The 20,513-nt window shown below is 37.5% G+C and overlaps 1 protein-coding gene across 4 annotated transcripts; it reads left to right on the top strand.

Annotated features, from left to right (window-relative positions):
* The first annotated feature begins 1,916 nt into the window (after positions 1-1,916).
* LOC121629873 (torsin-1A-like) lies at positions 1,917-12,283 on the top strand. 4 transcript variants are annotated; one of them, XM_041969759.1, is made up of 8 exons: positions 1,917-2,243; positions 3,535-3,611; positions 3,695-3,790; positions 5,583-5,679; positions 10,376-10,641; positions 10,722-10,897; positions 11,054-11,181; positions 11,275-12,283. In XM_041969759.1, the coding sequence occupies exons 4-8, from the start codon at positions 5,628-5,630 to the stop codon at positions 11,517-11,519; spliced, it is 867 nt and encodes a 288-aa protein (XP_041825693.1). In that variant the 5' UTR covers positions 1,917-2,243; positions 3,535-3,611; positions 3,695-3,790; positions 5,583-5,627; the 3' UTR covers positions 11,520-12,283. The 4 variants fall into 4 exon arrangements, with proteins under 4 accessions (XP_041825693.1, XP_041825692.1, XP_041825691.1 ...); XM_041969758.1 differs by lacking the exon at positions 1,917-2,243 and adding an exon at positions 4,651-4,827 and having other exon boundaries at positions 3,145-3,790; XM_041969757.1 differs by lacking the exon at positions 1,917-2,243 and having other exon boundaries at positions 3,145-3,790.
* The last annotated feature ends 8,230 nt before the right edge of the window (positions 12,284-20,513 follow it).

The raw sequence follows: 20,513 nt of genomic DNA, 5'->3' as shown, positions 1-20,513 counted from the left end.
TCTAAAAAAGGCCACTCTTTCCTACCTGGTGACTATTGAGAAGTGCACACATGCTTGTCAGCCCCATGAAGCCCACTCAGTCTCCAAGTTATGCTGAAATACGACTCTTTGTTGTGGAAGATTTGTAACTTGATGGTAAGGTAAGATATTTAGAAAAACAAGGATTTCTCAAGATCAGAGATTAAACAGAATATTAGTAGATGTTTTAAGTCATGGACTGCACGATGGTGTGATGGTTAGCACTGCAGCCTCTACGAGGTCACTAGTTTGAGTCTTGGCTGGGGGGAGGTTCGAACAGTGGCCTTTCTGTGTGGAGTTTGCATGTTCTCCCCATGTGCTTCCTCCCACCATCCAAAGAGATGGACAATATGGTCATAGAGACATTTGAAAAATTAATTATTTTAGTATTTTTTATCATGTATTTTTGAAAACAGCATTATAAACAAACAAAAAATTGAATTTGTCCAGCTTAAGCATAAAAAATATACTTGATATATATATATATATATATATATATGTAATGGCTCACTTCAAAAAAATTATAGGTTCCTCTTGTAAACCCCTTATTGAAGAGTTTAGTACTGAAGAGCAACAAGCATATTATGCTAAAATATACACACATTTAATCTTACTTTAGACCATGGATTACCCTTTCTGAGTGAACTGAATTAGATGTAACCCTGTAATTAAAGTAACAGGGTTGCAAGTGACGGGGTTTAAAATCAGTGCTAATGTTAGCTTTTATGTGATAGCTGTGGAATGTAATGTTACTGAAATTGAAGACATAGTTAGTTATATTAAATAATAAAGAAAAAAAAACTCAATCAATTTGTGCTAATTTTACAGTATAAGTAACAGGGTGACACAGTCTAGGCTGCAATGAATGTGAGAAACCTTACCCTTGGTCTGCCCATGCTGTTAGCATAAATCTTAATTTGTTATTTCTTCTGTCATGTGACACTGTCTTTTTCTTCTGCCGTGCTAAATAGGTTTTGGTAACAGGGTTGCACATAAGTGGGACACAACTTCAGCACATTATTGCTATCATTTAAGATATGCTGATTATTAAATTCAAATGTTTCAATAATAGAAGAGAAACACTAACACCATATCATCCGAAAATGCATTAAAAAGTGGTTATAAGAAAGTACGAGAGAAAAATGTCATTTTAGGGTGTGCTGGTGTGTGAGATCTATATGGCAGTTTGAATAATCATTTGGAACATATTTTCCAACATCTATATTTATATATTTTTTCAAGACAAGTGTAATTTACACAAGCAGTGCATGTATTTGTGTATTGTGCACAGATTACTTGAAATTTTACAGGTGGGACATAAAATGTCCTCCTGGAATGTCCCAGTCCCTGCAATAGACTGGTGACCTGTCCAGGGTGTACCCTGCCTCTCAGCTGCTAAATGCTGGGTTAGACTCCAGCTTCCCTGCGACCGCTTAATGGACAAAGTGTATAGATAATGGATGGATGGTTTTAAGTCATGTAAATTGCCAGGTGGGCTCTCCATCCGTGTTTTTCCATCAATTAGTTTGAAATGTGGGGCTTTTCCACAAAGTCAATATGGTCATGTTTATCTAACTGTCCCTGAGCTATTTTTTAAATTATCTTGTTGAAAGAGACCAGTGACATTAGGTACTACAGTTGACATAGGAGGGTTTGTGTGATCTTTAACAACGTGTGGTAAGTCAAAGTTCAAATTAAAATCTGGACCCACGGTTGCTCCCATGCCATCCTTCTTCGCATGGTACATCCTGCATCCTCTATGATGTATCTGACCAAATAATTTAATGATTTCATGGCGACCCTAAGACTTAACGTTGCTATTGCTACAAACATAAAATATTTATTTATTCTAACGATGCAGGAACCGTAGAAGAAGAACCACCTTTGGACCCTGACGTCATGCCCATGACAACCAGCGCTTCCTCTGCTAACTGCTTCCGACGTGGTGACTGTCGGCTTTTGTGAACAGTTTGTTACGCTTGGAAGCAGTTTGCCTCTTTTCTTTTGACCTTTGCTAAAGTAGCAAAATGAAACCGAGGAAACAAAACGTGCTGCTGCTGTGGATGCTGGTCTGCTCCGACATGACGCTGGCAATTGAACCCATTAGTACCACCATAGCGGTTGGCATGGCTGCGGCTTCACTGGATTTTTAGCTAGCTAGCAGAACATTTTCTACTACTTTCACGAGTGCTGTCGATCGGAGTGGATTGATTTCAACAGAACAGGTAACACTACTAGATAAACGGTGGTCACTACGACTTTCGCCTCCCCGTCTTGTTTTTTTTTTAGCGGTCGGAAGGCAAACACTTCTGAATTCTCTGTTAAACTAGTGAAAGTCTAAATTATGAGCAAACTTTTTAAAGCTGGTGGGGCAAGTGCACCTGCTACATGGTACAAGTAGCTGTATAATGAACAGAATCCCTCAGCCGGGAGGGACAGTTAACTGTAACGGTTATATTTGATCACAGTATTATCACTCTTCTTCTTCTTCTTGGTTTTTGGCGGGTGGCACCTTCTAATCAGGTGCATTACTGCCACCTACTATGCTGGAGTGTGGGTCTGAGCGGATAAGACAAAAAAAAAACAAAAAAAAACTAGATTCTAGTAAGTAACCCTGTTTCCTTTAGGAAACATAACAAGTACTGCCATGGCTCACCCCTTAATATAGATGATAGCTGGAGATCTGTGATGCCAGCTTTCTGTAAACCTGCATGGAATGTAAGTCTTTCCACTGAATATGCTGGACACTGACATAACACATGTTGAACTGTCTCGTCTTCACCACAATTTTCACACAAACCCGACGGGTGTTTGCCTATTAAGTTTAACGTTTTATTTAAGCCAGTGTGTCCAATTCTGAGTCTAGTGTTGACCTGTTCTTTCCTCGCGCTGCCCCCTGCTGGTCTCAGTTTGCCCACCTTCCCCTGGATTGAATCAGTTCTTTCTTCATCCCATTTCTTTTGCCATTCCTGCAAGATGTGTCTCTTAATTATAGATTTAGTTTCAGTTTTACTGAGTGCTACCACCATGATATCCTCTAGTTCTAATGCCTCCTTTGCTAATTTGTCTGCCCTTTCATTCCCAATGACACCCTGATGTGCTGGAACCCACATAAAAGTGACGGATATATTATTGCTTTTAAATCTAAAAAGTGCAGCAAGTATCTCATTTAACATATCTTGTCTTGTTTGTGAGAAAGAAGACTGAATTGATGCCAGGACTGAGTGAGAGTCAGAGCAGATGATGGCCTTAGCAGCCCTGGTGTCCTCTATCCACTGTAATGCTGTTACCACTGCCATCATTTCCACTGTAAAAACTGCTAAGTGATCTGGAGTCCGTCTTTTGATGTCTATTGCTAGTGTAGGAACCGTCACTGAAAACCCTGTTTTTCCTGTTTTGGGATCTTTTGAACCATCTGTATAAATAACAACACAATCCTGATACAACATTTCAAGTCTATCTTTTATTAATATTTGAGCATTCGCTATGTCTTTGTACTTATTCCTGTTTTCCAAGAAGTATAAGTCAATGGAGACTGCAGGAAAAACCCATGGTGGAGTAACTGATAATGGAACTGTAGGAACAAAACGGAGGTTAGTTAATCCCATTTCATCAGCAAAGTGTGCACTGCTCCATATTAAACACTTTGTTCGGTCTCTTTCACTCTCCCAACAAGGAAGGATTACCTTAGTTGTTGGGTGCCCGTCCAGAGTGTGACCCTGAAGATACGCCCAGTAATTCATCAGCAGTTGCCGTCTCCTTAATTTCAAAGGTAATTCTCCCATTTCCACCTGTATTGCTGCAACTGGGGATGTTTTAAATGCTCCACAACATAATCTTAAAGCCTTGGATTGGACTGTCTCCAGTTTTTGTAAGTGTGTTTTAGCAGCAGAACCATAAACAAAGCATCCATAATCTAATACAGATCAAATCAGTGCTATATATATCTTTCGTAATGCTCCCCTACTGGCCCCCCATTCACACCCCGTAAGGCACCTCATGATATTCAAAGCTCCTTTACATTTAGTACCTATTCTTGTTATATGTTCCTTCCAGGTCAAAGTGCTATCCAGCCACATTCCGAGGAATTTAAATGATCTGACCTACTCCAGTTTTTCTCCATACAATTTTAAATCTGTTACAACATTTCTCTTTCTACTAAATATTACAACTTTTGTTTTTTTCTACTGAAAACCGAAAGCCCCAAGAATACGACCATTTTTCTACAACCTCTATTGCAATTTGCATCCTCTGTTTAATATATTTAATATTCCTTCCCCGTTTCCACAGGGCCCCATCATCTGCAAACAGAGAGCGCCCTATATCATTTTGCACAAGATCAAAAACATCATTAATCATAATTGTGAATAATACCGGGCTGATCACACTTCCCTGTGGGGTGCCGTTATCTACCTTACACTGTCTGGATAAATAAGATCCAATTCTTACCTGAATGACTCTATCAAACAAAAAATCTTTAATCCAGTTGAATGTCCTACCTGTTACCCCCATCTGATCCAACTTTATCATTAAGCCCTCCTTCCATACCATATCATAAGCTTTTTCAATGTCAAAAAATACCGCCATTACTGTTTCTTTAGTTATTTGGGCCCTCTTGATTTCTGTTTCCAGCCACACAACTGGATCCATGGCCCCCCTACCATAATGATGTTACGTCTGACACCAAAGCCCCGAGGACTGCATCGAGTAAAGGGGGCGTGTCCAAATGAGGCCTGTAGCGAGGCCCGTATCAGTTTCCTGAATATCACGTGACCAAAGACAAACGAGGCCCCGCTTGTCGTAAATCACGTGAGTGCCTCGTTGTGTGCATAGAGACGCTGAAAAAGCCGCGGGAAATTGAGGAAATGTACTGAGTATGTGAATATATACTTGTGTATATATAAAAAATGTGTGTATATATATATATATATATATATATATATATACATATATAAATGCATGCACATGGCGGTCTGTATATATAGGAGAGAAAAACGACATATATATTTATATATATATATATATATATATATATATATATATATATTTATTAATTTACAATACAGTTTACATATCAACTGGTGTGTGGATAACATTTAATTTGACAGGTGGACTGCTGGGCATCAAATGACCAGCAGATGTCAGTACTACCAAGTGAGCTGTTAAATGGGGCCTCGAGTAATGAGACATTTGGCGATGCAGTTGGCCAGAAAGATTCAACACATTCACGGGGCTTCATTAAACCATCACTACCCTACCTTTCCTAAATCCACTTTGAAAAGGAGTCAAGCAGTCTCTACTTTCCAAATAATAATTTAACCTATCTGTGATCATTCTCTCCATTATCTTACCTATATGTGAAGTTAATGCAATTGGTCTGTAGTTCATGGGATTTGTGGGGTCCCTACCTGGCTTTCTGATTGGGATAATGACAGCCTCCTTCCAGCTTCTGGGCAAAACTCCCTCTTCCCACACTTTATTATAAAACCCCAGAAGTTTCTGTGCTGCTATTTTCCCTAAATTCTTTAACATGATGTAACAAATGTTATCTTTTCCTGGAGCAGATGTTCCAGCCTTCTCAAGAGCTCTCCTCATCTCCTCTAGTGTAAATGGAGCATCCATTGCGCTCTGAGTATCAACTCTACGCTCCAGGACCCCTAGGTGAGCAGCACTAGTTCCCTCCCTTCCTCGTTTTCCTTCTTCTGTCAAATTATTGGAACTATGGATTTTAGTGAGTACCATTGCTAATATTTCCGCTTTTTCTGCATCAGACACTGCATTCTGTTCATTATGTTTTAATACTGGGTATTGCCATTCCCTTCTAATCCCTCTCATTCTCCTAATCATTCCCCAGACATCCTCCATGGGTGTTGATCTCCCAATTTTATTACAAAAGGACTGCCAGCTGTGTTTTTTTGCTTTCCGGATGGTTTTGCGAAGAACTGCTTGAGCTTGTTTATATTGAATCAAATGTTGGAAATTGTGCGTCTTCCTGAGTTGCTTAAAGGCTTTATTTCTCACCTTTAAAGCTACACCACACTCTGCTGTCCACCATGGGACTCCTTTCTTCTTCATTTTCCCTTTACTCCTAGGAATAGCTTGATATGCTGTTGATAACAAAATATGTCGAAATCTTTCATCCACTACCTCAATATCTACATTTAAGTTTAAATCATTCATTTCCTTTTCACACATAACACTGAACTTCTCCCATTGTGCCCTACTAAAAACCCACCTCCCTGGTCTGTCTCCCTGATACTGAACATTTTTAATCAAACAGTTACAAAAGATTGGAAAGTGATCACTCCCTAACACAGACTGTTCCCATAATTCCCATTCACATAGTCCAGCTAGGTTTCTAGACACCAGAGTGAGATCTAGTGCTGACGTTTTTCCTGTGCGCATCTCTATCCTTGTGCCCCTTCCATCATTTAAACATACCAGCCCCTTTTCTTCCAACAATTCCTCTATCACTTCACCATTTAAATCTGTTCTCCCACCTCCCCATAAGGTGCTATATGCATTAAAATCTCCACAAAGGATTACCCTGTTACTGTCAAGTCCTTCTATTCCACACATTCTATCAAGAATCAACTTCTTACAAGGATTATAAAAATTAATAACAGTTATCGCTCTCTCAGTTGTCCATAATTCAACACCAATGTATTCTAATTCATTACCTTTACCTATCTCCCTAAATGGCAAACCTTCACGAATAAAAGTAGCACATCCTCCACCCACCCCCTCCGTCCTATCAAGTCTGATGCTAACATAGCCAGCTATTACAAAATCCAGTCTGGGTCTCAGCCATGTTTCCTGCAAACAGATTACGTCAGGTTTCCTTGTTAAATCATTAATAAACTTTTTCAATTCATGTCCGTTAGCCAACACACTTCTAGCATTCCATTGTAGCAAAAGGACCATATTAATACACCTACCCTATCCCCAGATGCTCCTGGCTGGCCTGCACACTCAGATCATTCCTCACTTCCTCCCAGGTTAATTCCTTGATGTCAAGGTGGTGAATTGCTGCCTTAACAATGATTTGTATTCTTTCCGTTTTAGATTTTACCTCCATAGTTCCATTTATGACTCCTGCAATGAAAGTGACCAGCTTCTTTAAGTCAATCAGAACATGTCCGCCTATTTCTTTGCCCTGTCCCATACTGTGTTGTCCTTGGATGCCTCCCCTACCTCCCTGTTCCTCTTGTGTTTTCACACTCCTGACAGCTTCTGCATATGTGATTTTATTTTGCACTCTAACTCGCTGTATTTCCACCTCCCTTTTCATTACCTCACACCCTCCATAAGCCACACTATGACACCCCCCACAGTTACAACATTTTGGTTGTACACCCTGTCCACACTTGCCATAGTCATGATTGCCTCCACATCTTGCACATCTCCTCTTACCCTTACATACCAGGGCAACATGCCCAAATCTTTGGCAGTTAAAGCACCGTATTGGCTTCGGTACATATTCTCTCAATCGATAGTTTAAAAAACCAAGAGTCACGTTGTTTGGAAGTACTTCATCTTCAAACTCGATCACCACACCTTCGCTATCTGTCCTTTCACCGTTTTTTGTTACCTGAATTCTACGAGCATCTCTTACTCTCCCCCCTCTTAGGTTTTGTTTAATCTCTTCCACTGTCACTCCAACCGGGACTCCCCATATCACTCCTTTGATCCATTTCCTCCCCGTCTCAACGCGACTCACGCTCGTCACCTTCCACTTACCTATTTCCCTCAACTTACCTGCCCTCTCCCGCTGCTCCTCATTCTTACAAACAATCAATAAATTACCATCTCTCAGCACCTTGGCCATAACAATGTCCCCTACCTGATTTTTCAACACTGTTGAAAGTTTTACTGGACTCATGGCAGATAAACCATTTTCTTCTCCGAAGCGCAGTATAATCTTCCATTTTTCTGCCTGATCCTGAGGTCTCTCATCTCCAACATGCCTAACTTTCTTACTACTATTTTCAAAGGATTCACTCCTTCTTTTTACCCTCTGACTGCCACTATCTCGACTTATCTCCATGAGATCCTCACTTCCAGAAAAGTCAGTGTCTCCCCACTCAGGCCCATTCACAGCATAGCCGCGCCCACCCGCCATCACTCTCATAGATTCTCCTGACTTCCTCATTCTACCAGGAATACCTCTCCTCCTATCGCCAAGTGATCCACATTCCTTGTCGCCACAGTCAACCACCGAGTTTTGCTGCTGATTTCGCGATAGTGATTTGACCATCGACTCCCAACAAAACGCGCGCGAGTTTCAAAAGTCCGTGGAGTCCAGACTCGGCAGCCGTATCAGGAAGTTCCCCGTTAGCGAAATTAGTCTGCAGCTTGAGTGCGGTTTTGTCGAGGTGCTGTACTTGTTTTACCTAATGTAAACGATTAATGTAAAAATAATAATAATTGGTTTTGACAATGAAAGTGTTACATTTATATATATCGTTACACGTTTTGCTGACAGCTAGTGTGCTGGTGTACGCGTTTGATCCCATCACAACAACTGTGGTCGTGTGTCTCGGTGCGACTCTAGGGCGAACGATCTACGGTTATTTACACGAGAGCTGTCATCCAAACTGGATTGCCTTCAATTCAACTGGTGAGCATATACACCTTGTTTTAACGTGATCGAATAGATGTTCATTTTTCTGTCGTTAACTGCTTTGCAATAACGTAAAGCTAAGGTGTCAGTGAACGTGCCACGGATTGGGTGTCTATTTTAAACCCAGTAAACCGAAACCTTACAGTAAAATATGTCTAAATTTCCGTTTAGTTTTCATCATATACTGACCCCTTCGGGCATTTGTAGCAGCATTTCTGAGTTGAAAGCCACATCAGCTTTAATCTCAATTACTTTTGTAATTGATAGACTCTATTAAACATGTACCTGAATGATCAAAAACCCAAATTACATCAGCTGAAAATGGCAGTGGAAAATGAAAATTTTACGATGAATTGGAACGTGGACACCTGTCACAGGGATGTTTGCATTGTTATGGTGGAAGGTTTGAATGACTCCCTGAAGTTTTCTTTGTGACAGAAAAGCTAAATGAGTTTGTGGAAAACTTTACCCTTTTGGCTTTGGAGTGTCATGGAACAGGTTGGATGTATTGTCCACGAAGAAGAGCTGTTTTTTAGTGATCTGCTGATCCTCACAGACTCAAACATTTCCATCTTCTTACCAATGATTGTTTCTTTGTCAACGATGTTATTGATCCCGCTCACATCTCTAACCCTAATACCTCCCCAACAGACCACAACATTCGCCATCTGTCATTAAATCACAGCCTGGTAGAGGATTCCCAGTTTATTGTTGCATCCATTTGCCCATTCAGACCTACAGTACATTCATTTACGCATACAGACCTTGAGTGATATTTGCATGCTTTTACCTGAGCCTGAGATTTTTCAATACATATGAATAATGATTCATGTATTACTGAATAAAATGTGGCAAATCAGTAAGCTGAGGGTTTGAACCTTCTGATGTTTTTTATTCCTTGTTTCTAGTTTCTTTAGAGGAAAGTAAAATTAATAAGTGGACACTATCCAGGTTTTTGGAATACTTTTTTTTTCATTGGAGTCTTAGTGAGGTATGTATGGGTTTGAAGATGTGAAAGAAGGATTTGCATCCCCTTCTTTTACTTGGGAGTGTTCCTCTAGCCTTATCTATTATTGAAATTGACAGCCAAGTATTGGATGTGTTCCTTATCCATCCTCATCCACATTGTTTATAAAACAGTGTTTTCACAGTCTTATTAAAAATGGCAGTTCCTGCTGTAAAATCAAACTTTTTGACCGAAGTTTGAATTTCACCAAGTGACCGTGTCATCCTGGTCAGACTGTTTCAAGATTTATGATTATAAACTGTAAAACAACAACTAGATCATCCAATCACACACTATGTATCCTGTCTTTAAAAAAAATAGACATAGAAAGAAAACCTTAGAACATTATTTTCTCAGTTCTGTATTAAAACATTATCTCACCTATCAGGTTAATCTGCTTCCCTTCACAAAGTTAGTCAGTGTTGATTATTCTGCTGTGAATGTTTCATCTCTCAAATTATGGAAAATTATAAAAATGCTCCCCACATTTTTTCTCTACATATATGTTGGTTTATTAGATTGCATGTTTGAGATAACAGGACAGGCACAAAGTATTATCACTTCTGATCTTGTAATACAGTATGTTCAATATGTCTTCTAATAAAGAGACAATCACTACAAAAGCCGAGCCAAATTGAAGCAAGTCTCTTACAGCCTCAATGTGAGGCAGTTATTCCAGTTATGTGTTTCAGCCTCTAATCCTGCTGGCTTTCCTCTGAACTCTCTAGGGCTCAAGAATGACTTGGAAAACAAACTGTTTGGACAGCATATTGCATCACGCATCATTTTAAAAGCTGTGAATGGATTCATGAGCAACAACAACCCAAAGAAGCCCCTGGTGCTCTCTCTGCACGGATGGACCGGCACAGGAAAGAACTTTGTTCGTCAGCTTATAGCTGAGAACATTTACAAGGAGGGCATGGACAGCTCATTTATTCATGTGTTCACATCCATACTTCATTTCCCTCATCCCAGCCAAATATCTGTCTACAAGGTATGGAATATCAGAGATTTTAATTTAAAATGAAAAATGGTAGCATTAACTTGTTGTTAATTTGCTGTTGTTTTCTTCAGTCTCAGTTACAGCAGTGGATCAAAGGCAACGTCACCAACTGTGAACGCTCCATGTTCATCTTTGATGAGATGGACAAGATGCACCCTGGCCTGATTGACAGTATTAAGCCATACCTGGACTACTATGACAAGCTGGATGGAGTTTCTTATCGGAAATCTATCTTTGTTTTCCTCAGGTAAAAGCTGAGAGCATTTTAATTGGTTGTGGTTCTTTGTTGGGTTTACAATTGCTGCTATGTGATGTTCAACTTTGATTTCACATAGTGCATGATTTTTTTTTAATTTTTTTTATACCAGACTGGTAATTTGTTTTTCTGTTATCTTTCTAATAGTAATGCTGGAGGGGAAAGCATTGTACAAACAGCTCTAGATTTCCGGAGAGCAGGACGAAATCGAGAAGAGATCGAGCTGAAAGACCTGGAAACCTCACTCTCACTATTGGTTTTTAACAACAAAAATAGTACGTAAAAGGTGTTTAAATACTTGCGTTTTCACTGATATTTTTTTTAAAAACTTTTCACCACTAAAAGTATATGTTTATCTCTTTCTTTAGGCGGCTTTTTTCACACAAGTTTGATCGACAGGAATTTGATCGACTTCTTTGTCCCGTTCCTTCCTCTGGAGTACCAGCATGTTGTCCAGTGCGCCATGGGTGCGATGAAAGCCAGGAAGATCAAGCCAAACACAGATGTGGCAGACATGGTGGCTAGAGATTTAGTCTATTTCCCCAAATCTGAGCGAGTGTTCTCCGTCAAAGGCTGCAAGACGATAGCGAGCAAACTGGACTACTACACGTAATGTCAGCGTCTGACAGACATGATGTTCTGTCACTACGTGCACTTTTTAAAGAGAAAACTCTCACAGCCAAATGAATTTAGGACTGCAAGTCAAGCCAGCTGAAGATGTCTGTGGAAGTTTCTCTGTCAGACCTTTTGTGGCAATTAAGATGATATCAGGAGGCCTTCTCCTGTGTTGCTTCTCACTTACACTGAATGAAGAGGCTGATGAAGAGCTCAGCGCCAGCTGAATAAAAAATTAAAACGATTGAAACGCAAGCCTTTGTAACTGATTAGGGAGCTTGATATCTACTTTTGTATCAACAAGGTTCTTGAGAGTTTTATTTTAAAACTTCTTAGTGGCGAAGGGTGTCTTTCTGTTAGTGAATTTCACTGTTGTGCTTTTTTCAGTGCCTACACCACGTGTATAGACTACTGGGAAATCCTGCCTTGATGCTTCATTTTATAATTTTTTTTAACTGTTTCTCAGTATGTCTGCTGTACATTTAACTGTTAACAGTCTGAGTTGGGCATTGTGTGTGAGGGTACTGCAGTGGAGCTGATGATGGAAACTTTACTTTTTAAATACAAAAACTTAAAATCAACTTTGTATGATCCATTTTCTATAATGCTAAAATCTGATTTGGTTCTTAGGACACTAAAATGTGTTTATTGATGAGTAAAATATTCAAAATGTTTATACTGTGAAATATCAATATATGACCTTGACTTTTTTACACCATCACTGGAGCTGCATTAACTTGGTATGTTTTTTTTTTCTTTCATCCAAAAAAAAAATTCCCACAAATTGTATTGATCTATACATTTTTACCATGGGTCTGAAGAATTGCATTGAGCAAATATTTTTAAGCTGTTGTACTTGATTTGATTGTCCAGTTTGATTTTAAAGAAGTTTTCTTTTTTCATTTAAACTAAATGGTTTCTCTCAAAGCACAGCTTTTGTATCTGTGAAGGAGTGAAAGTATTAAGGCCTACACATTCCTGTGATGGAAATCTTGAAAGAATTGTTCTGTTTTGTTCTCACCATCTGATAGTGTGCTGTTGGGTTATGAAAGCACTTTTAAGAAAACACATTCATTCTATTAGTCACTTCTGACTGAAAGATCACTTGTTGGACAGAGCTGACTCTAGCAAGCTTGGCTGTAAACACCAGAGAAGTTAATCATAAATCAAAAAAAAAACAAACTTTTTTTTAATTTTTTTTTTTATGATACTGCAATACTGAAAAATAACTTTACTCCTTGGATTTTAATTTACTCGTAAGGATTTTTAAGGCATGTTATCAAAAAGAGGGATTAATATTCACACGCTGAAACACAATGCAGAATTTAATAACACAAATCCACCAATTAGCCTAAAAATAATAAGGTCTTCCTCAGGTCGCCAGGAGAGCTACCAGTCATGATAAAAGACTTTCTGAACGTTTCTTATCTGACTGGTTTCTGAACCAACTGGGTTTAAATAGAACACCTCAAACTCTCTGAGCCTTTCCTAATCAGTTTGTGAAGGTCTCACTGCTGTCATCTTTTTGTCTTCTAACATGATGCTGTAATTGTCTCAGAACTAAAGAAGCCAACGACTGGAGTTCTGGAGTTTTTTTTTTTTTTTTTTTTCCTTGATTTTGTACATTAGATTTTTAACTGTTTAGTTAGACCTGTTTAAGGAACAGGTCTAACTTTTGACCAATTTTCTCAGCTTTTTATGTGTTGTCTCTCTTCTCTTTGATCACTTACAGGCAGGATTTTGATTATTTGTTTGCAGCTGTTTTTTTCTTTTTCTTCTTGTCACAACCCATTGGTATATATTATGTTCATTATGTCATGATTTATGGGTATGGTCATGATTCATCACTTTTTATTATGCTCCTCATTTATCTGCTCATTTAAGTACTTCAGCTCTGCTCCACAGCTCAACAGGTGTCCTGTTGAATAGAAAAAAATAATAGGTAAATAAATGGATAAACTATACTTGCTTTCATATTTTTTCATATTTTTTTCTTAGCTATCCTGGAAAAAGTCAAAAGGGTCAAGAAAAGATGGTAGGAGACATTTCTAAGGATTTAGGAAAAGATGACTAAACTGCGATGAGAATCTTAACACTTCTCTGCAGCACTAAAACTTTACGTGTGAGATAAATATTCTAAGGTGACCTCAAAACTTTAAATAATTTATCTTCAAAAACCTTTTACGTTACTATCTAGAAGGTCAATTAAAAGGAATGAAAAGGGCACAAAAGTGAAATATTTTATTGTAATTGTTTTATTGTTACCTCATCCTTATGTTTATCCATACAAGTTACAGTTACTTTCAACGGATTAATAGAAATGAGTGCTGCTTTAAAAGTGCATGATTATTTAACATTTTTATAAAGGATCTTTCAGTGTTTCCTTGCTAAACATTTTGATAAATAACGCACTTTTAATTTCTAATAATTAAAACAGCTGCTGCTTAGATACTTCGGAGCCATTTCACTCAGTTAGAAACTGTAAGCAAAAACAACTATTTGACTGGACCCCAGATATTCATCACTAATTGCTACTCAGCTGTTTTGTGTTAGTCATTTAATTTGTTTTATTTTTTTCTATTGTAATCTTGTGTTTTGTTTTCCTTCACCTACAAATTATGTCAAGCCAAGCTAAATTCCCTTCAGTTTCTTATATATATATATTGCTCAATCTCCTGCCTCTCATGTTGGATGCAGTGTTTCAGGTGTTAAGGAAGCAGGACTCAAATATCAAAAAGAGGGATTAATATTCACACGCTGAAACACAATGCAGAATTTAATAACACAAATCCACCAATTAGCCTAAAAATAATAAGGTCTTCCTCAGGTCGCCAGGAGAGCTACCAGTCATGATAAAAGACTTTCTGAATGTTTCTTATCTGACTGGTTTCTGAACCAACTGGGTTTAAATAGAACACCTCAAACTCTCTGAGCCTTTCCTAATCAGTTTGTGAAGGTCTCACTGCTGTCCCTCTGGGGGAGGCTGCTACTGTAGGGGAGTGCTGTTGCTATATCAGTGGGTGGGACTGGTCTGCAAAAAGGTTTAGGTTAGTGGCATGTGTCAAAGTAGCAGCCTTGTGAACGTCAGTATGCAGGGTTTCCCAGAACATTGTACAAGATGAGCAGAGTTACTAACTTTACCTGCAGTAGCTTTGATGTATGTGGCTAATCAGTGTAATGCTGGTTGATTTACAGCAGTGTGTATGAGAGCATCTAATGAACTTATCCCTTTTATTTATTTATTTTGCATCAGCTATACATTTTAACATAACCTGACTTAAACAAGTTTGTGTAAAAAAGAAACGTCCTTATAAAAATAAAAAATATTTTCATATTGGAATGACCATGACCAGCGAGCGGTGTCTGAAAGTCACACAAGCTTTTCCAAATCATCACAGAGGTCTGAAAGTGTTTCAAAAACCACCTTAAAAGTCCTTCAAGAGAACACAACTCACACACATACACACTGCAATCATAGTCCCACATTACTGTGTTGGTCTCACTCATCACCATCACATATCAAACTGCAGCAAGTTCAAGAAAGGTTAGCGAGCCATGACCTACTCCTGCAGCGCCACCATCAGGAAGAAAATCAATTTTATTTCAATGTGCTCTACGTTTAACTTTTTAAGTCCAAAATGTATGTTTTTTATGTGCTGTTGCCATTACAGGGACTCGCAAGCCAAGCCCACATACACCTACTAAAAGCAATTATTTCTGTTTTGATTTGATTTGTTCTACCAAAGTTGAGTCGATCTTTGAGAACATGCTGAGCTGTTTGACCAATACAGACGGGACATTTTCTGCTTTCAGCCCCTTTCAAACCAGGAAGTTGATGCACTCTTCTAAATCTTTCCTTTAGTCACGCAATCTTAAATAAATTATAATTAAATATGAATAAGAAATTCATTGATGAAGTTACATTTTGCTTAAGCATAAGCAGAAAAGACAAACACTGAAGATGTAACAGCAAAAATACTTTTTTTCTTGATTATGTCATATTTATAAAAACAATAATTTATTGTAGTTCTTTACAGCATTAAACAAATGAAAAGCATGCATATTTTTTTTAAAAGTTAAATAGCTTATGACAACACAGTGAACTAAGATATTTAATAGGAGAACAGGAGAAACATTTTGACAAATAGATAACATTTTCTGAAGGAGGTTGATCAATAATCAGTCAAGAAAACTGTCACAGATTTATTGTTATTATATTATATTTCTTTATTCATGTGGAAATTATCTGAATAATACAAATAAACACTGTAAATACATATTTTTAATGAATTAGTGAATATTAAATAACAATTTAATAATATTTTTTCACACAAAATTTAGATGTTTTTATCTTTATTCTGTGTTTAATTTAAGAAGAGGGGTTTTGGTGGGAATAAAAAAGAAACCACAATGTAAGTGAAACCTGTTTTAAAGATTAAGGCATGTTAAAACGAAAGTGGTTGCAAAATGAAAACCACTTGTTTCATCTCAACATGTTTCTGCTGTATTACTTGTCATATAGCTGTAAAATAATAGTCAAATTTAAATTGTTATTGTTAGTATTATGCATAAAAAATTAACTGTTTCACTTAGAATTTTTTTAATACACAAAACATTAATTAGACCAATTTGTAGGTAAAAGACCAAACACTGGTGATTGAAAAAAGTAGATTTTTTTACACCTTTAACTTATCTTCTACATCAGCAAGAGTTAAGAGGATATTTACATGATTCCACATGATAAATCTATTTTCTCTCTTTTTAAATGTTATTTAACAGAGCAGTGAAAGCTTTATTAGTTACTGTAATTCAGTTACATGAGTGTTCTGCACAATATGCCAAAATTTACAGTCATATTGACAATAGTCCACGCCTCCTGGTGGTGGTAAAGAAAATCACACTCCAAACACAAGCACTTTGCATTCATTGTAGGATTTATCTTTGTGTATAGATTTTCCAAATATGTTCCCAATCTGTCCTGTGACATTCCCCCTAGTCTTCTCTCTGCAGATTTTCTCATTGTTTAGTCACAGGAATGTGCTTTGGCTCTGCTTTCATTCTTTGACTGGCTACCCAGTCCAAGCTGCCTCAGTGTGGGGGTTCAGGCGAGCATAAGATGAGGTGAAGAGAGGAGGAGTGGGGTCACTGTGTGGTGGCAATGCCCTCTGTTTATTGTAGGATCAGAGGCTGACCTGCCCCCTTCTCCTATTCTGTAACCATTGAGGGAATGAGTGCAGGAGAAATAAATGAAATAAAAGAGGAGAAAGGATCTCCAATCAAGCACTCACTGGTAGCAACAGAGTGGAGAAGAGAACAGGCAAAGCTACTCTTTCCAACCTGATGACCGTTGAGAGGGTGCACAGACTTTTCAATGAAACCTACTCACAGATAAATAATGCCAGTTTCTGTTCTTATATTGAAATATGTTTCAATAATGGACTTTTACCTCTTTATTCATTTATTCCACTGTTTATATGTCATAATCAGTAAATATTCAGGAGAACTGACTAAAAATAAAAAGGTCTTTGTCTTTTGGGGAGTTTTTTAAAAAACTAACAGCATTAAAATAAATATAAATAGACTATGTTCTGCATCCAAAAGTCAGAGACTTCACTTTTTATTTCTAGCAGTGATATTATTTTTACAATACTGAAACAAATTGCCATGAAATTTTAGCAGATGCTCTTGTTTCCTACAGTGTGAAGCAAGACTTCCTGACGATTCATCCTGACGATGTTGGTTTTGATTTTAGAAAAATCTCTCAATCTTGGCTGCACCACCATGAAATTTGCTGCAGATGACAGAGGTCATCCCCAGACATTTCAGCTGTAGCACCTCCAGCAGGTCAAAGATTTATCTTTACTTGAAATATTTCAATAGTTGGTGAATGATATTTTGTACAATCCTAATTTAAACTTCTCCTTTAGCACCACCATGAGGTTGAAATGTCTCCCTCACAATTATCATACTGAGGTCATCATTTAATTTACAGTCAGCAAGTTCAAATTACTTTCTCCTGAATTTGTTTCGGGATCGAAATGAACCAAATTTTCCATCTAAGCTAAAAGCAGGCCAAAAAACTAGCCTAAAATAATGATCACAGCAAAATATGGGGATGTGTTAAGTGGTCAATATTGATTTTAAAGCAGTTCTAACTTCAAAATGAAGTTTTCTTTTATAATTTTTCAGATAAAACATCAGTCAAATATAACATTTCATTAATGAATGTGTAAACTAAAAAAACCAAACACTGATTGCAAATGCATGTCCATATTTATGCAGTGAAATATCCAGAAATAATCTTGAATAAATCTTGACTTTAATAACTTTTTAACACTCCTGGAGCTGCATAAACTTGAAAATGCTTTTTCATATTTTAAAATATTTGAAATTTGTCTCTTTTTTTTTCTTTTCCAGGGAATCCACTTATTCTGGACATGACTGAATCATAATGTTAAAAAAAACAAACAAACAAACATCCATTTTTTGTTGAACCTGATTGAGAAAACATCTCCAGGAGAGAAGAACAGAGAGAAGACTTGCTGCACTTTGTCCAGGAACAATTTTCACCTGATTCATCACTTCTCATCTTTCTTCTTTTTCGTAACTTCTTCTAACACAAAGTACAAGCTATTTTCTCTTTTTGTAGTTTTAATTAACAGCAGTGAAAGCTTTATCAGTTACTGTAGTAGAGTTACATAAGTTTTCTGCACATCCAATATACAAAAATTCAAAGCCAAGCCAACAAAAGTAGTGCACACCTCCTGGTGGCAGTGAGGGAAATAACATTCCAAACACAAACACTTTGCATTCATTTCAGGATTTATCTTTGTGTATAGATTTTCTAAATGTGTTCCCAATCTTTCCTGTGACATTCCCCTAATCTTCTCTCTGGGGATTTTTTCATTGTTTAGTTCCAAGAATGTGCTTTCGCCTTGCTTTCACTCTCTGACTGAGTATCCAGTGTTGTAAAAAAATGAATTACCAAGAGTCTGGTTAAGAGAAAGTGTAACAAAGTTTAATAAAAACAGAATAATCAATACTTGCAGCAAGGAGAGTGTGTCATCTGACTCAGGTGAATTCAGAAGAGACTCTGAGGGACCAGAAGCAAGACAAAAGTTTTATACTTTTCTGTTGACACACAGGGGTCATCATGACCAGATAAGGTCAGGATAGAGTGGAATCCTACCTTCTTCAAGACCTTTGGTGAATATGTAAATCTCAGAACTGGTGCCATAAAAGCTAAAAACAACCTGTATTATCTTGAAGGAGTTGAGCCATGTGTTAGCTTTGTGTCTTCACAAATACCAGTCTGCACCCATTTCCAAGGTTCTGAGGAAGGATCATTTTCCTGGGTCTGAGATAAGATGGAGGCCACCCGGCCCTCTCAGTGAATTTTTAACAGTCAGAACAGAAGAAACAATGCACAAGTATTTGAAATGAATAAAACTTAAAGATGTATAAACACATAATTAGTAAAATGTAAAAAAAAAAAAAGTGTATTATAGCATAATATAACAATCAATTAATAAACATATATGAAAGAAATAATGATTGGTGTGATTATTGAACACTTAACAAAATTAATATATGACGCAATTAAGCATAATGAGTCAAATTTCTTCAACTCCAGCCCAAGCTGCCACAGTGTGGGGGTTCAGGAGAGCTTCAGATGAGGTGAAGTGCGGACCAGTGGGGTAAGTGTGTGTTGGGAAAGGCCTCTGTTTATTGTAGGATTAGAGGTTGACCTACCCTCTTTTACTATTTTGTAACCATTGAGGGCTCACAGGAGAAATAAGTGAAGACAAGAGAAAATATCTCCACTCAAACACAATGGTAATAACAGTCTTTCTTGACTGTTAACATTCTCAGTCTAAAAAAGGCCACTCTTTCCTACCTGGTGACTATTGAGAGGTGCACACATGCTTGTCAGCCCCATGAAGCCCACTCAGTCTCCAAGTTATGCTGAAATACGACTCTTTGTTGTGGAAGATTTGTAACTTGATGGTAAGGTAAGATATTTAGAAAAACAAGGATTTCTCAAGATCAGAGATTAAACAGAATATTAATAGATGTTTTAAGTCATGGACTGCACGATGGTGTGGTGGTTAGCACTGCAGCCTCTACGAGGTCACTAGTTTGAGTCTTGGCTGGGGGGAGGTTCGAACAGTGGCCTTTCTGTGTGGAGTTTGCATGTTCTCCCCATGTGCTTCCTCCCACCATCCAAAGAGATGGACAATATGGTCATAGAGACATTTGAAAAATTAATTATTTTAGTATTTTTTATCATGTATTTTTGAAAACAGCATTATAAACAAACAAAAAATTGAATTTGTCCAGCTTAAGCATAAAAAATATACTTGATATATATATATATATATATATATATATATGTAATGGCTCACTTCAAAAAAATTATAGGTTCCTCTTGTAAACCCCTTATTGAAGAGTTTAGTACTGAAGAGCAACAAGCATATTATGCTAAAATATACACACATTTAATCTTACTTTAGACCATGGATTACCCTTTCTGAGTGAACTGAATTAGATGTAACCCTGTAATTAAAGTAACAGGGTTGCAAGTGACGGGGTTTAAAATCAGTGCTAATGTTAGCTTTTATGTGATAGCTGTGGAATGTAATGTTACTGAAATTGAAGACATAGTTAGTTATATTAAATAATAAAGAAAAAAAAACTCAATCAATTTGTGCTAATTTTACAGTATAAGTAACAGGGTGACACAGTCCTAGGCTGCAATGAATGTGAGAAACCTTACCCTTGGTCTGCCCATGCTGTTAGCATAAATCTTAATTTGTTATTTCTTCTGTCATGTGACACTGTCTTTTTCTTCTGCCGTGCTAAATAGGTTTTGGTAACAGGGTTGCACATAAGTGGGACACAACTTCAGCACATTATTGCTATCATTTAAGATATGCTGATTATTAAATTCAAATGTTTCAATAATAGAAGAGAAACACTAACACCATATCAT

Source organism: Melanotaenia boesemani, chromosome 19 (genome assembly GCF_017639745.1).
Source record: "Melanotaenia boesemani isolate fMelBoe1 chromosome 19, fMelBoe1.pri, whole genome shotgun sequence".
Classification (NCBI taxonomy): domain Eukaryota; kingdom Metazoa; phylum Chordata; class Actinopteri; order Atheriniformes; family Melanotaeniidae; genus Melanotaenia; species Melanotaenia boesemani.
Note: the sequence above shows the minus strand (reverse complement) of the source record. Positions and strands in the feature narration are given on the sequence as shown.

What these genes read in the sequence shown, in the direction of transcription:
- LOC121629873 (XM_041969754.1), top strand. Translation starts at nt 8,458, where the DNA reads ATGAAAGTGTTACATTTATATATATCGTTACACGTTTTGCTGACAGCT. An exon ending in GATTGCCTTCAATTCAACTG is followed by an intron (nt 8,639 to 10,375) that starts GTGAGCATATAC and finishes TGAACTCTCTAG; the next exon opens with GGCTCAAGAATGACTTGGAA. An exon ending in GCCAAATATCTGTCTACAAG is followed by an intron (nt 10,642 to 10,721) that starts GTATGGAATATC and finishes TGTTTTCTTCAG; the next exon opens with TCTCAGTTACAGCAGTGGAT.